The 17,425-nt window shown below is 32.4% G+C and overlaps 1 protein-coding gene across 1 annotated transcript in view; it reads right to left on the bottom strand.

The window, feature by feature from the left end:
• LOC130896240 (cadherin-23) overlaps window positions 1-17,425 on the bottom strand; it is a 50,353-nt gene that overhangs the window by 29,673 nt on the left and 3,255 nt on the right. The window contains exons 2-3 of the mRNA XM_057804189.1: window positions 754-1,057; window positions 436-587 (exon numbers count right to left, since the gene is read on the bottom strand). Coding sequence (XP_057660172.1) covers window positions 436-587; window positions 754-985 — 384 coding nt within the window. The 5' untranslated portion in view covers window positions 986-1,057. The remainder of the gene's footprint in view (window positions 1-435; window positions 588-753; window positions 1,058-17,425) is intronic.

Genomic DNA, 17,425 nt, shown 5'->3' with positions numbered 1-17,425 from the left:
TTTCATTATTTTGATTTAACTTAGTTTATATCTGTTATATATAATTCATTTTATATGGGTTTTTCTCCCAGATGCTTACATTCATGTTGCTAGTATAGTTGTTCCAATATCAATTGCAGAATATGAGGTACAATCAATATTTCATAAATACGCACGGCACTCATGCCAAATTAAGAAAATAATGTTTACTCCCCGTATAAAATTCGGTAAACATCTAACACGTCAGTCCACGTGGACTCATCATCTCCATTGTTTACCAATGAAAACATCGAATCGTGAACATAAATGTTTTTGTATTGGCCGAAGCCGAGGGTTTTACTACCATAGTTATAATATCAGATTGTTTACGTTTTAATTTATTTAAGGCCGCCTATTTCGACAAACCCCGTATTATTATATCTAAAGGTAAAATTATAAAATGATATTTACACTCACTTCTCTATCAAGTTCTTTATTTAAGTATATGTTAGCTTCAGTGGGTGTTATATTTTCTATACGAATTACATCGCTTCCTGGAAATCGGCTAACTCCAAATTTTATATAATCATTGTCTTCATCAAAACCTTGTATTTTATAAATTAATGAACCTGTAATTCGAATACAAAAAAATTAGTTAAAATAAAAGAAAATATTTTAACCTTCAGCTAGACAACCTCATCAACGTTGTTGTTTATTGTGTTGCCTAACAATTATTTTCTATTAGTAGGTATTTAATAAATTTCAAGGTTGGTTAAATAATCAACCAGCTCTTACCTACAGGTGTTTCGGCTCCTTCCCTCAGTCTTATAACAATTTCAGTTTGGCCGTCTGTTAAAAACTTAGGTGGTTTATTGCATTGTACAAAACTTACACTAGTAAATAACAACAAAACAAATACTAAATTAGATAATTTACACAAACGCGACGTATTCACCAATTTGAATTTTATTTTCACAAAATGTCCGTTGAAAGTCCTTAAGAAGTTTTTGAATAATTTGAGGTGCATCTTCGTTTTATTATCGATGATTACTCTGATTAATGTAATCTTGAACACATTTTTTCACCGTTCCTTCGATCTCTGAAACAATAAGAAATCAAATTATTCAAACAACCAGATAGTCCAGTCATTTTAGGTAGATTTAGGCAAGAATTTCGGAAAATCGAGATACCCAGCTATAAAGTCGTTTAAACTTGTTCATTTGACATTCTAAAACTCCTCTCAAAACTCACATATAATTCGATATGAGCATCTTTAAAAATCGGGGGTCAAAAGTCAAAAAAATAGATTTTTTGCAAATAACTCGTTTCCTATGGGTTTTAAACTATTTGTATTTATTATGAATATTGTAGAGCATTAAATTCTCTATAACTTTTATTTAAAAATTTTTTTCATACGGTGAATCGTTTCTGAGATATAGGGCAGAGCGCGCGCGGTTAAAATCCCGGTTGACATGAACTGGTAGTCCCGATCAAAATAATAATAATTTGGATGAATTTGCAGCAGCATTTGAAGAAGAAAACTATCCAGTTCAGCGGGAAGACGACAACGATGAAGAAGAAGAAAATTGAAAATAGATCTCATTGTCCTTATAATTATTTTTTATTTATTTAAGAATAATTACTATAAATAAGATTTAAATTATAATATAATTAAAATTTATCTCTCTACGAGTTTTAAACTACACGGTAAGTGCTATTAAATGAATTTATACTTAATTGGAAATAAATAATTAAGCAAAAAATATAATGTAACTACACCACCACTACACCAACGCTAACAATTAAACTGTCTGACGCGAGTTTCGATAACCAAGTTATCGTCTTCAGAGACTAAAGGTAAACTAAACAGTAACCTTCAGTCTTGGTTATAGGAAACACGCGTCAAACAGGGTAATTATGAGTGTTAATATAGTGGTGGTGTAAACAGTGTGTTCACTATGAATATCGCCAACGGTTCCAGAAATTCCAACTTATATTTGTTCATGATAGTACAATTCGTCCCAATGTATTTCACTATTCATTCATTAACGTAAACTAAATGAATTTAACATTAATGATTGATAATTTGGGTTGAATAACTATAATATCAAAACTGCAATCACATAAAAGTGTAAAGTTATGGTCAATGACCGTCGCAACGATTCGATACACTTCACAAATTTTCACATCCTCCATGACGATCTGCAGGGAATTATAACTATACAATATTTTTTCATTACTGACTACTAAGATAACTTCATTAACTCTGATATCATTATATCCTTTACTTTGCTTTTCATATAATAATGAAATAAAACCCTAAATTATATCCCTAATAAAAACCTTAATAATAATAATAATATTAAATTATAAAATGTAAATAGACGAGTAAAATGTAACTGCCTGTAAGGAAGTTTGGTTTAAACAGGGTACCAGACGTGAACTGAGCCCTTTTTGTAACCCATTCGTCTATTAGAACTTCGGTTGTCTTACATCTGACGCAAATAATTTTGTCGCCATCACTTCTGATGTCACAGCCCTGTTCTTATATAAATTGTCCTTTGTATAAAATCTTGAGTAGCTTTGTCAACTGATTTCAGTTTTTCTTCACATGTTTTTCGGTTCTGCGAATGATCCGCAGCAAACCCTTTCGTGAGTACTCGATAAATGGAAAATTTGTTTACTCGAGTTAATTCAGCAATACACTGTGCAATTTCATTGTCTCATTCGCCCATGGTCTAAAGAACACCCATATTTCTATTTATTTACAGAAATTTGTGAATTAAATGAATCTCACTATGCCAGGCCACTGCTTATCGCAGATTATCTAGCAAGCATATTTCGAAGAAATTGTGTACATACACCTTCCGACAGCTTCGGCCAATAGAAATGCATTATCACCTTCAATATATACCCCTCCTTTATCCCTATAAATTCCATTGTTTGTTTCTGTCAGTTCCTTCAAGACGCTAGCTGCTTTTTCTTTCACGGCTTCGACTTACTCAAATTTTGTTCCTTTTAATGAGATTAAATCGAGATTTGAATCGTCCCACGTTATTACCTCTTCTAATAAGTTTGATAAATTTTCAAAATTTCATCATTTGCAATGATACGACAAACCAAAACTGATAGCTTATAATAACACCAGCCACTATCTTAGTAATCTAACAAGAGGAATTTTTTGTAAAAATATTTGACGCATCTGATACGTGACACAAATTCGCTTGAACCAAATTTCCATGTAATCCGTATTTCCGGGAAAGTTAATGAGTTTTTCCAGTAAACGAAACTTTTAAGTTCGATTCAACCTGCCAAAAATATTCTCGGAATTGTTTCACTTGTTCAATCGTCTGACATGCAATTTAATATGTTCTGCAGTCGATTTACTATATCCAGTATTGCAAGAACATAGACAATATTCAATTATACTTCTAAGTCACGAGATGTATTATGCGAAACAATTTGGGTAATTTCTAGCGGTTTGTGTCTTTCTTTTTCCGTGATTTGCTTGTAACTTCTCTCTTTCAGCTGCTAGTGTCTTTCCTCAATTACCAAAATATTAAATCTTCCAAATTCATAGGGTAGCACGACTTTTGTTGGTGATAATTGCCTCCACACCTGAATTATTGTGGAGCTGGAGCTTGGGTTCTATTCCGTGAACATTAGATCGAATTTGGTGCATTTCTTTTCAATGTAGTGAAAGAAGAAATACAAAATAATACTGTGAGCTGTCAAATGTAGAGGATGAACGTTTAATTCAAATAAAATTTTCAAATTTGGATTTTTAAATTCTTATTTATACGGAATTAATCAATCTTCTGGAACGGAAAAAAGACAATAAAAACCGATTTTGCATTTGAACGATATTTCCTAGCAGAATTGCATTGACGAAAAAATTGACGAATAAATTTCTAAGACGGCGGAAAGTGTAGAAAAAGAAGTAGTGGAACTAAAATAAGGGAGTTTTCCCAGTCTAACTAAGAACGCCACAATTTTCCAGATGGAAATTACAGTAATTTACTACAAAGAAGCATAATTATTATCTTTAGAGATTCTAAGAGAAGCTGTAATGCCATAGAAAAGTCACGATGATCTTGGTACCACACCACAAGGGCCATAAGAGCAACGAAAATACAGGAAAAGTAACCAAATAAATTGCATTGATGTCATTCGTTAGATCGGAACCCTTCTGCGAAGTTACAGCCACCAACTGAAGCAACCACGAGGAATGGACTTTGTACATACAACTCTAGGTTGTCGTAGAGATCAAAGACATGTGAAACAGTTAATGTTATTTTATTATTCATCAATATTCGCGACAAACCTGATATAAGTAGAGATAGAACAAAATATTGTGAATCTGTTACCAGAAAAATAACCAGGGTATTACCAGATAAATAACCATTTAAAATTTATGATTGCCAAAGGAATACTATAGATTCCGCTGATCAGAGGATGAAATTGCAGAGCACATTTTTTGTTCTTGCTATGGTTTAACGAACGTAAGTATAGTAATGTTTCTGCTGAGAAACTATATGAAAGGTTCAGCAAATCGTTAATTTCTTATGCTTATTGTTTAAAAAGTTTTCTAGGGCACGAAACCCCCTAAAAAATACTCTTGGTTTGTTCGAAGGTACTCTGTAAGGAGGAGAATTGGTTACATCTAGTTTTTTATAAGACAATGATAATTCAAAGAAAGCTGTTAAGTCTTAAGAAGCACAAAGATTAAAAGCCACATCCTACTATCGAAACTAACCTAAAAAAGAATTCCTGTAAGGCAATGAGGTATCGTAGATCCTCCGTAAGTAACTCTGTGATCTACACACGTTAAAAAGTCTGCGCATTCACGGCATTTTTCAGGATAATAGAAAAGGGACTCCACCAGTAAGAAAACAGTCCTTTTCGGGAAAAGTGGAAAGCGAGCAAATTCATTCGTCAAGATATTTGCCATTTTTACGTCACACTGCAAATATAATAAAGAACAAACTTCAATAAATGCATTAATTCGTCAATTTCCACGAATCTTTTGGAAGGTTATAAGAATAGCTGTTTAGGCGATATAAAACTTCATGGATCTCTTTAACAAACTTCCTCTGTGTATAAACGATGCAAACAACTGTACTTGTGGACCTATTAAATGACTTCAACGTTTTTCTTTAAGCTCCTTAAAAACAGCAATGAAAGCTTGGGAATTAGGTAGAATAAACATACATCGATCACCGGAAGGTACAATAAGCTAATACGTACTTCAAATTACCCTTAAAAACCCATAATGTTTCTCACACAGCAGTTATATAATATTTGGTAATTCTTCTTCTACTTCTTGGAGATCTGTCGATTCTGAAGCTGCCTCTGCATCTTTTCCTGAGAGGTGGATTGCCAACTATCTTTTCACCTTTTAGGTGGTCTCCCGGGAGGCCTTGAGCCGGGCGGGTTGTTTTCTAGGACTATTCTCGGAAGTCTGTTCTCGTCCATCCGTCTTACATGGTTGTACCACTGCCTCTTACGCTGTCTTCCCCATCTCACAATGTCTTGTATCCCGCATTGCTCTTTGACATCTGTATTTCTTACTCTGTCTCTTCTTGTTTTCCCCTTTCATTTTTAATTTGGTAATTAAACTTTCTTCAAGATCATCCATAATTAATTCCCCGGAATGATTGGATTGCTTTCTACTTACTATTACTTAATGCCCCCAACAAATCAAATTTGGTATTTCTAAGCTGAAGGGTTGAAAGACCCTATAACTCATCAGGGATGGAACTTGGTATAGAGGTAAATTGCCCCCAATCGTCATATTTTGAGCCCTATACACATCTGGTAAGTGTCGGTTCATATACGAGACACCCCGTATACTTTTTTTGAATTTCAATATGTACGTGCTCATTTTGTTTACCACTTACTTGAGCTTTCATCCAATTTATATACTAAGTTTTTCTCATAAAACTTGTGAATCGAACTTTGATGATTAATTGCGAACATTTTCAAAAATATTTTTAAAAATAAAAATCAAAACGGTAGATCCTGTTTTTACCTGGAATTCTTTCAAGTAAATGCTATTTATAATAAGAGTAATTTCGGATATATAATTATACAGAGTGTTCTTTGTATAATTTTTGTTATTATGTATTTTTTAGTACGTATTATAAACCAAATCTATTAAGACATCCTGTACTATATATCTTAGATATATTGAGATAATAGTAGGTTAATGTTCAACTTTATAATAACTCTACTTTTCATATTTTAAATTCATTAACAATTAGAATCATTATCGTTTAAATCTTGTCTTCATATTCATAAGAAAAAACTTGTTTCATGCACCATATATTGCACTTAAAACTTTTTTTTGAGAAAGTAATAACAAGCGCATTGTTAATAAAACAAAAATTATGTGCACTTTTATTTGTGGATTTATATCTACGTATATAAATTATTTTGTGACATACATAAACCATCTCATTTTAATTTGACTGGGAAAGTGAATAAAAATTTATGGTACGATTATGTGGCACACAAATTAGAGTAATTTTCACTCTGATTGATCGGTATTGGTTTTATACTAGTACACGAATCGGAAAATACAGTGTCATCCCAAAAGTTCGCACTTTATATGAAGCTTGTAGTACGGTAAGTATAATATGCGCCTTCAAGAAGTCTTGCACTATTAATTGGATACACACCCCAACGTCTCTGGCGTCTTTTTCAATGAAATTTTTATATATCGAATACGTAAAAACACACGGATCCATTTTTAGTCACTGCCGTTGTGTGGTCCACTTGCAACAATTAAAACTGATCAAATTTGAAAGCGGCACGCGACAAGAAACGCTTGGATATTGTTTCATAAAATAACGCCGCGTTTTTTGTCGCCCCGCGACCAGCGACAAAAAACGCGTACATTAAAGAGGCCTAACGGTCATCGTGAATGCCCATTAGTGGCGATAAAAACGGCAAGATGGACAATACGTAGTATGGCCTCTTCATGGCATTAATTTTCGTGTTAATCTCTTTGATGTACCGCCATCAAACCCCAATGTTAATGTCATTGTTAGATTATCGCGTCAAGTCGTGGCTACACCTACGGTTAACGTCCATTATCGCGATAATTAATGGCATTTCTCGTTAGTGTAGCCACAAAGTAAAAAATGCATTACATATTTAATTTTAAGAGGCTGTAAAGATAAACTAAAAAATTTGAGACTTCGGAACGCATGACTGCCGTGGAAAACTACGTCATATTGCTGATTAAAGACATGTGCACAGCACTGTTGGATAACAGTTTGAAAAGTTATTCCAGATGGTAGATTATTTTAGCAAGATGCTCTGGTTAATGTTTTGCTGTGGCTAACTCGCTAACCAGATTTAAATTCTATTAAATATGTATGGGATATTATATAGGGTGTTCCAAGACATGATGCAAAACATTCGGGAGCGAATAGATGACGTGAAAATAATGCTGTGACATAGAAAAAGTTTTTCCATACGACTCCTCGTTTCTGAGTTATAGGCTTTCAAAGCTGCTTATATTTAAATATATTTTCTTAATTATACATTATGAATTTTTAATGGATGGTGTCCAGGTAGTGTCTTCTACACTTCTACACTACTATCTGAAGGTCAGGTGCAGCCCATGTCCAATGGTTAACAAATCCTTTTACGAGGACAACCTGTACAATTTTAATATAGCCAGAATGAATTTTTTGATCGATTCTTTAACAAAAAAGTATTATTCGTTTAAATCCATGAAATTTAGATTTTTAGATCGTTGTGCATGCCAAGGAAACCGTTCGTCATAAAAAGACATTCTGAAGAAAATTATCATAAATTGTAATTATTTATTGCAAATAGTTACAGGAGGTATTAAAACACAATCAACCATTTCTTAGATATATAATGAATAAATAAATAATAATTTGTACTACATACTATCGAGGATCATATTACCGACATAAGGAAAAAGTTGAAAGAGATTGCTGTCAATCTTTTCAATGCCATCAATAATTATCACATCGTATTTAAAGTTTCAATATGGTAGAATTTACCTTTAGCGAATATGCCAATATGCATTTGACGTATGGTTTGGCTTCTGGTATCTCGTCAGTAGCTAGAAGGTTGCATAACGCTTTCTTTTGTTAGTAATGATCACAGCTTACGGGAAACAAGTTTGTCTACATAAATTAAGTAAACTAGTTTCTGTTATTTTTTATAAAATGATATTTTTGGAATTGTCTTGCGAAAAAAAGGTGTCGAATGATGCATTAGATGCTGATCCCACAACTAGCGTACGTAAAATGTCACTACAATTTAACGTAGCAACCACAACTATCCATAGGATTCTCTAGGAGTAACTTCTTTACCCCTTTCACATCCAGAAAGTGCATGCCATTGAAATAGAGGATTATCTGGCAAGACTGGTCTTCTTTCGTTGGGGTCTAGATAAGCGACTAGTTGATAATACATTTGTTGGAAAAATAATGTTTACTGATAAAGCTGCTTTCACACGAGACGGTTTTGAAGATTTACATTTGTGGGAGGATGCAAATCATCACGGTACAATTAAAATAAAGAATCAATATCGATGTGTGAGCGGGAATAGTGGGTAATAATTTGGTAGGTCCATATTTCTTTGATAATAACCTGAATGGTCAGTAATACTTGAAATTTCTATGTGATATTCCTCTAATCATTGGCAGATACAAGTGGTTCATGCACGATGGAGCCTCCCCGCACTTCCTAAATAATGTAAAAATCATCTAAATAACATTTTACCTAATAGTTGGATTGGTTGAGGAGGTCCGTTTATATGGCCACCACGTTGTCCTGAATTAATTACAAAGGATTCATTTCTCGGCGATATCTTAGAAGCTTGGTGTATGCAACACCAGTAAACACAAGGAACGAAATGATCGATAGAATAAACTTCCAAACGGTACAAGGCAATGTGAAAGGGGAGCATCAAAATTTTAATGAATGATGACCATGCTCTTTTGTTATTATGTTTTTTTAGTTAGCTGAAATATTAGATTTTAAGTTGATTTCATTGGATTATTTAATGAAAATGTAAGTAAAAAATGAAAATAGCTGGGACGTACAATCTATGAGAAGGACGGGTTATGGATGGCCTCGTGAGTTTCCTGCACACTTCATCGAGACACTCGCGTTTCCCTACTTTGGAAATAAAGATGTTCATTCCCTTTTCCATTGTTACTGATAGTATTTATACCATTTATTATTTAATTTTCTCAAAAATATATCGAAATGTTTTTTGCTTTTTACTTTAAATGAATCAAAACCGATCTATATTATTTCACAGTTCTAGAAATCATAATTTCTTGTTAAGTATTTTAATTTCTTGAGTGAATTACAATATAATTACTTGATAACTGTGATTTACTAATGACTGATTAATCAAATTGTGCCATTGGAAGATAGAGAAAGAGTTGTCTATGTAAATTAGACGAACGGAGTATACCGACCGTTTAAATAAAAATAAGGCAACAAACGGTAAAGTATTAAGTATGTAAAAATTTAATTTGCGCTCAAATTATTATGGAAATCGAATGATACAAAAAGTCGTGCAAACGAACCAATTAATTCTATATTTCAATATACGAGTATTACGAACTAACAAAGAAACGACACATTTTTTTCATCATAATCATTTTTATTCTTCAATATACATAGTCTCATTTTAAGTCTAGCGCTGCTCTAACCTTTTTAGCCCTTGCAAAGAGGAGCTGCCGTCTTTCTCCTTAAAAAAGTCGTAGATGTAAATGATAAGGTCCTCATAACCCCATAATCACCATAATAATTTTTATTCTTCAATATACATAGTCTCATTTTAAGTCTAGCGCTGCTCTAACCTTTTTAGCCCTTGCAAAGAGGAGCTGCCGTCTTTCTCCTTAAAAAAGTCGTAGATGTAAATGATAAGGTCCTCATAACCCCATAATCACCATAATAATTTTTATTCTTCAATATACATAGTCTCATTTTAAGTCTAGCGCTGCTCTAACCTTTTTAGCCCTTGCAAAGAGGAGCTGCCGTCTTTCTCCTTAAAAAAGTCGTAGATGTAAATGATAAGGTCCTCATAACCCCATAATCACCATAATAATTTTTATTCTTCAATATACATAGCCTCATTTTAAGTCTAGCGCTGCTCTAACATTTTTAGCCCTTGCAAATAGGAGCTGCCCCCTTTTTCCTTGAAATAGTCATATATGTATACGATAAGGTCCTCATAGCTGTGAGCTGATACGTAGTCTGGATGAAACAACACTTTTTAGTAGCCAAATGTAGCCATTTTGCTTATTTTCTTCACTCAAACGTTTCAATAAGTTCGCATGATATCCACCGTTGATATTTTTTCCTTTTTCAAGATATTCAATGAAAATTATCACTTGCATCCCAAAAAACCGACGCCATGACCTTGCCTGCAAATGGAACAGTCATTGCCTTCTTTGGAGTCGATTTTTCCTTTTCAGTTCATTGTTCTGACTGTTCTTTTGTTTTAGGTTTGAAGTGATGAACCCACGGTTCATCCATGGATATGAACACATTACATGGACATACAGAATCATCCATTAAAGATTTATAATCTTCGAATGTATAATTTAGAAATAATACTTCTGATTTCCCAATTTTAAAGGCCTATAACTCAGAAACTAAGGGTCGCATGAGAAATTTTTCTATGTCATAACATTATTTTTACGTCATCAACTCAATTTTTTGCATCAAGTCCCGGAATATCCTGTATAATCAAAAATAAAAATTCAAATATTATCAATATTCTATTTTTAAAGTAATGTGCTTCATATTTTGGCTTGTCACTTAATATCTATTCCAAATTTCACGTTTATATTGTATTTTTTTGTAATGATATTTGTGTAATGTATTATTTATAATTTATATTATTTATCTGCTGTATACAGCCGCAAATTATTTCTCAAGTACGAAGTACGGCCCTGTTACATGCTGAACTTTGACGTTTTCAACTGTGGTCACGTGCTCTATGCGTGAATATGTTTTGGTTTACTATTTTTCTTCGATGAATAGACGATAAATGGATATTTTATGGCTAAATTTCGAATAATCCTGTTTAATCGATTATTATACTAATTTCAAAACCTTGGTTTTATGAGGAATGATTGATTTTTCGGAGGTAACGAAACGTGAAATTATGTAAACCGGATAATAATAATAATTTCTATCTATGTGAACTCGTAACTGAATAGGAAGAAAAAATTAGAAAACTGAAAAAATACCAACCATAACAATTAGAGAAAGTAGGGATATCCGTATAACTATTTCGTTATTTTCTTAATGATTACGTTTATTAACAATTGTTTATATTAAATAATATTTGCTTAGATACGTAACTTTTATGGAATTATATAAAAAATTATTATAATTTATCTTATTCGATCACCAAATTTTTAACAAAAATATAGAAATATCACTATTCTTGTATATTAGCAAAGGACATCAAATAATGAAAGTTTCGAGGAGAGAAAATTCGTACCCATGTCAAAGGAATACGATGATTTTGCTGAGGAAAGTTGAGAAAAATGTTTTTTATATTGGTCAGAATACTTCCGTATCTGGTCGACTTAGAATTATAATAAACACATTCTGTGGCATTTTCTAGTTCACAGAATCCACAGATCAAAGATGTCGAAATTAAGTACTTCTGGCTTTAGTAATTATTGGATTGGGTGATCTTCTGTACGCTTTTTGCAATAGATGTAATTAGACACTTTCTCTTAATTATGAGAACATATTTCGATAACCTAAACTAAGCTAAAGTAAAGCTAACCTAATCGAACATAACCTAATATAACCTAACCTAACAAGATAATGGATCCGTTCCTCAAACTACTTAACAACATCAATAGATAGTTCCCAATACGAAAGTAAATAAATGTTGAATGAAAAAAACGTGGAGAACAAATATTTTTGACTTTTTACTTATTGCATGTCTGTTTTTCCCCTCTTCAACCAAGCCTAAAAATTAGCCCTCGAAAATTAAATTTTAATTCATAAATCATGGTGAGGCTACTCATTGTAGCCTCACCGTGAATTCATCTATTAATAAAAAAAGAAGTACTACATCTAGGATCTCGATAAGTGGATTCTAAAACCTCGAAAACGCTAAACTAACGTGAAAAATATAATATTGAGATTTTTTATTTCCGAAAATATTCTGCTTCACAGATACGAGAGCTGTTCCATCTGTTAGATCTAAACCAGTCATAGAATTTCTAAATTTTTTCCATAGTAAGCTGAAAGCAGTTCTTGTCTTTATATAGAGATTTAAGAAACTGTTTAGTATTGTTGGACGGATAATTTTGTCACGAGCTACTTATGAATACTGGACTATATTTTTCTTTTCGGGTTCTATATTTGCTTCTTGGGGTCAATTTCTTCTTACCCAATGCTCTTGTTTAGTTATACTGTCCCAAATACATATAAAACCATTTTTTTTTACCAAGAAGAATGTTCCCCATTTTCAAATTGACACAAATTTGTCACTTATGATCATAGCATTTTATTTTTCCTAGCGAAATTCTTCATCCCACTTCAGCGTTTTTATTTCCATGATGTTATAGAATCCATTTTAAACAAAGTTTTGAGCTGTTAAGGTAATACCGTTTTCTTCGGAAAAATAACGCCGTAGCTCTTTTTTTCTCTATTAAAACTCTATTTTGAGTGCGAAGAAAGCATTTTTCCTTTCATCTTGATTCTAACAATTATTAAGCTTGCTTAGATTGATTTAAATCTCTTCATCGTGGAGAAAACATTCTGGTTCATTGGGTCGATGTCTTAAGATATATATAAGACACTGAAAAGTCAGGTGAGCGTTGCACTGGACGTTGAACACATCTAGTATTTAGATACCGTGGGCAAGAAGAATAAACTGACCCTATAATGGATTCCGGGACACAGCGGAGCGAACCCGAAACCTTCTATGGTATTAGCTATAAAACAATGGAAAAATCACTGGAAAAGAAGATAGATAGGAGCAAAACTAATTATTGGGACAACCAGCAGGGACTGTAACAGGTAAAGACTCTGCTGAAAGTATCAACCTAAGTAATCTATAAAGTCCTATCAAGGCACTGTCGCCTCAACAAACACCTGTAGATGCTAGACCAAGCAGATAATACGGCGTGCAGATTTTGTTGCACAGAGGACGGAACCTCTATCCACATTTTCTCGAAGTGTGAAACACTAAGAAACTCCAGTGCACTACACCTGGGTGCGTATGAAATAGAAAACGAAGAACTCTGGTAATTAAAGCCATCCCACATTCTCGACTTTTAAAGTGGAATTGATGGATCAGCTGTAAACACAGGGCTCTCTAGTATCGCAGCAAGAAAGGGGGATACAATAGATCCTTTGGGTCGCAGTGTATACGGGACCCCAAACCAATACATACATACATCTAGGTACTGCCATTAAGTGCGATTTTAATTTTTTTAACCCCGCAAAAAAACAGTCAAATTCAAATTCAGAAGGACTGTTTTAAAACTTTTCCATAATCTTAAATGTTCCATACACAATTTGGTGTCCAAGCTTCCTCATTTTTATCCAAAAGCATCCCAAAATACTCTGATTTAAATTTTTTTCAATCTTCAACCACATATTATCCGATTATCCAATGCGGTCCATATGTACGGAATAAATTCAATTTTAGTGTTATGTACTATGTAAAAAAACCTGAAACAGGTCGATTCTTAAATTGACTATTTACAGTATGGAAATATTATAAGCACCCCCTCTAAAATTTTAAATAAGAAAGGGGGTCGTGTGGCACCTTGTTGGAAAAGGATTTTAGTCCTCTGTTCAGCAGTTTTTTAAAGTTGGTTCTATCATAACTGAGAACATTAATTTTTGAGATGTAACATTTTGATAATGTCTCTTTTTACGTAGAATAAAAATGTCGCATAATATTTAGAATGTATTTCTATATCTCGTACGTGTTTCAATGTGAAGATCCGGATTTTATTACCAAAATCGTTATTAATCATCATTGAAATTGTTACGACAATGTAGATGAGAGTTGAAATAAGATGATTTCAGTCCTGGATTCAATGCTTGGATAAGTACACTACTAACCAAAGGCAGTTCTTCGAAAGAGGTTAATTTAAATTGTTTTATAGACTGTATTTTGTATCACTCCTCGTACATTATATGATAATAATCAAATATTGATGAAACTAAACTAACTTTTGTTTCAAAATTGATATTGAATATTCAATTGTTTTGTTTCGAATTTTTTCGACCCTCTATAAAATCTGTAAGGTCTGAGGGACCGCCTCTTTATGAATACATTTCGTACAGTTATTGTAGGAGTTCATAGCCCGTGGAAAGTACTTCCTCGAATAATGACACCGACAATCGGCATGAAAGCCATTGACATTGGTCTAGTTTCTGATGGAAAATTAAATGGTGTGTCATCAAAAGTTGTATTTTTTGTTAAAGTATAGTTTTAAAAAACCCTATAGTTTAAATGTTTGGTTAAATACATTCTTCTTCTATCGAATAATGCGAGGAAGACATCCATAACTTCCAGATTGTTGAAGTAATAAAATGGCCATGGAAGTGTGTAAGAAAATTTTGGGAATTTTAACCAAAGCATTGAAATTATATGAAGAAAATATTTTTCAAATAGTTTTCATTTAGTGTAACTAACACATGTAGAATTTCCCACGAATCGAAAATACAATTATCTTTGTATAAATCATATTTTAATACTTTTATATGGACATTTTCTATAAGTGGTAAGGACTAAGGAAGACAGAATGATAACGATTTCTCCATCCTCCGAGGTTTCTTCTCGGTTCTGCCTCTAACCAATTTGTCTTTCTTCAGATTTGACGTCTTATGATTTAGTTTCTACTATTATTTAAAAGTTAGTCCTGATACATTTCGATTATTATTTCTATTGAATGGACTGACAAAGCGATTTCCGTTAGGTATATTTCAGTCAGAGACTACGAATGAATAAAATTTATATATTACAATCTAATAAAATAAAATAGCCATACTGTATTTGGAATAACTATGTCCGTGTATATTTTTCTCCCGAGGAAGTCGACAACTATTCAAATAATTTTTAAAGAAATTACGACAGGAAATATCCGAATAGAGGAAGCTGAAGACTTCGATCCGGACGAAGAATTCGAATATTGTCTCAAGTTTTTGTTCCTTAATTTATTTTCGTTTTTATTAATTTCAAGTTGTTTACTAGGGTTTCATACAAGCGTGGGACTTTCTTCGTTTCGGTTTTCCGACATTTAGGAAACCAGTTTAGATGACACCGTTGTATATATGTAACGGAATCTGAACTAGATTTTGGAGCTCTATAAAAAGCTTAAAATTTAATTTAATAATGTTGTCATATGGTTCTCATTAAGATTGTCAGGCTTAAGGCGGGCAGGGAAACGGAAACAACAATCAAAATTATTATATTTCTCATAATTTCTTAACATGAAACAAAATTTATCATTTAATTTAAAACAAAATAAATTCCAAGTAAATAATATGAGAAATCGAAATATACAACATTTTCAAAGTGTTACTTGTTTGAATTGAAAAACCAAAATGGTGTTTCCTTCTTTTTTTAAACATTTTTTGTTAATACAATAATACATCACAAAACAGCCGATTTCTATCCACTTTTATAAGTATAACACACAATTTTTTGGAGCCCGTTTATCAAAAAATAATGGAAAGAAAATCAAAGCTCCAACTTATTTAATTCTTAAAATAACCATCATACCTTCAAAAGGATATAATATGTATATCATTTAACATACCAAGGCTACATAACTATCAATTAATGTAATTGAGAGTTGCAAACTTCTTAGGCTAGCACGTAGATGGCAATACTAATATTAAATCCATAAGCTTCTCAGTTAGCCTTAACCTTCAAAAGATATGTGGGTGATTCCGTTCTAACTGTGATTTTTTGTATTCAAAATTTCAAGATTTTAAAATTTAACTTTTCTAACTTTTTTATGCATATTATTCATCTATTTTACTGTAAAAATAAAACTCTAAGAGGAATCTACTACAACTTCAAAGTATCACGAGCAAGACACAAATGTCGGATTTTGAGTTCCACGGTACTGACTCATTTATCCACGGTACTGACATGGTAACTTAAGATATTAAACAACAAGTGCATCAATTTTCCTCAGTTTGATCATAAACATTAGAATTTATAAGGTAATTAGTTTAAATCATTTGTTACGACAAAAAAAATTAATAATTTATCGGTAAATTCTAGGAATGGACATGACACGGTACTGACATTCAAGTGATGTAGTATAAGTTTTCTTTAAGTGGCAAGTTATATTGTATAAAAATAATGTTTAAATATCTTAAGAATTATTCAATTAACACAAAATTTTTATTAATTGATTATTAATTAATGACTAGTACAAAAAAACAATACAGGACATTGAATATCACAGTTAGAACGGAATCACCCATGTGTATAAATTTAACAGCTGTAGTTTGTGAGTTTAAAGCAGTCTTTGTTAGTTTGAAAAAATGGTTAGAAAGGCGTTTAATGTGTTAATAAAATAATACTTTTCTGACAAAAAAATACCATAAAATCAAGGCTTGACTTGATAAATACTATTTGGACTTTATCCGATGCAAATTAACTGCTAAGAAATGGCTTGCTAATTTTGAACGTGGACGATGCCCGATAAAGACTCTACAAAGAAGTTGCATAAAAAAATCCACAAAATAATTTCGGATAACCTTAAAGTGAAACTGATTGGCAAAGCTGTGACTCTAAAGATATCAAAAAAACGTGTTGGTCTGATCGTGAATAAATATTTGGGTATGCGAAAACTCTATTTAAAGTTTTATATCATAATAAACCCAAATTTTGTCAATAGATAAGTCGGCTGGAAAGGTGATTGTATCAGAATTTTGAGATACACAAGGTATAATATTCATCAACTATATTAAAAAGGGAAAACTATAAACTAAAGAAGTGTTAGGCTTCGAATTGCTTCCGCATCTACCGTACTCTCCAGATCTGGCCCCCGTTGACTTTTCTTTTTCTCAGACCTCAGAAGGATGCTCCCTGGAGAGAAATTTTGCACCAACGAAGAAGTTATCCCCGAAATAAAAAAAAATCGTACTACAAAGCTATTATCAACTTTTTATATGTCCCCTAAAATCGATGAATCGCCCTCAATAATAGAATCAACTTCTATGTAAAAATTTTTTTTCTGTATTAGTCTACGGACTTTTCAGTCCAGTTAATTAATTAAAATAATGAATATAATTTTCACGTAAAACTAAAAAGACGTTTTGCAGACTTGATATTAGACTTTTTACGTTTGACACTTTACTTATATCATATGTTTATAATTAATTTTATGTAGATACCTCTCTTTTCAACTAAATTTAATTAATCTCCTTGTGACTACAAAAGATAGTTATT

This window comes from Diorhabda carinulata, chromosome 7, assembly GCF_026250575.1.
Source record: "Diorhabda carinulata isolate Delta chromosome 7, icDioCari1.1, whole genome shotgun sequence".
Taxonomy (NCBI): Eukaryota; Metazoa; Arthropoda; class Insecta; order Coleoptera; family Chrysomelidae; genus Diorhabda; species Diorhabda carinulata.
Note: the sequence above shows the minus strand (reverse complement) of the source record. Positions and strands in the feature narration are given on the sequence as shown.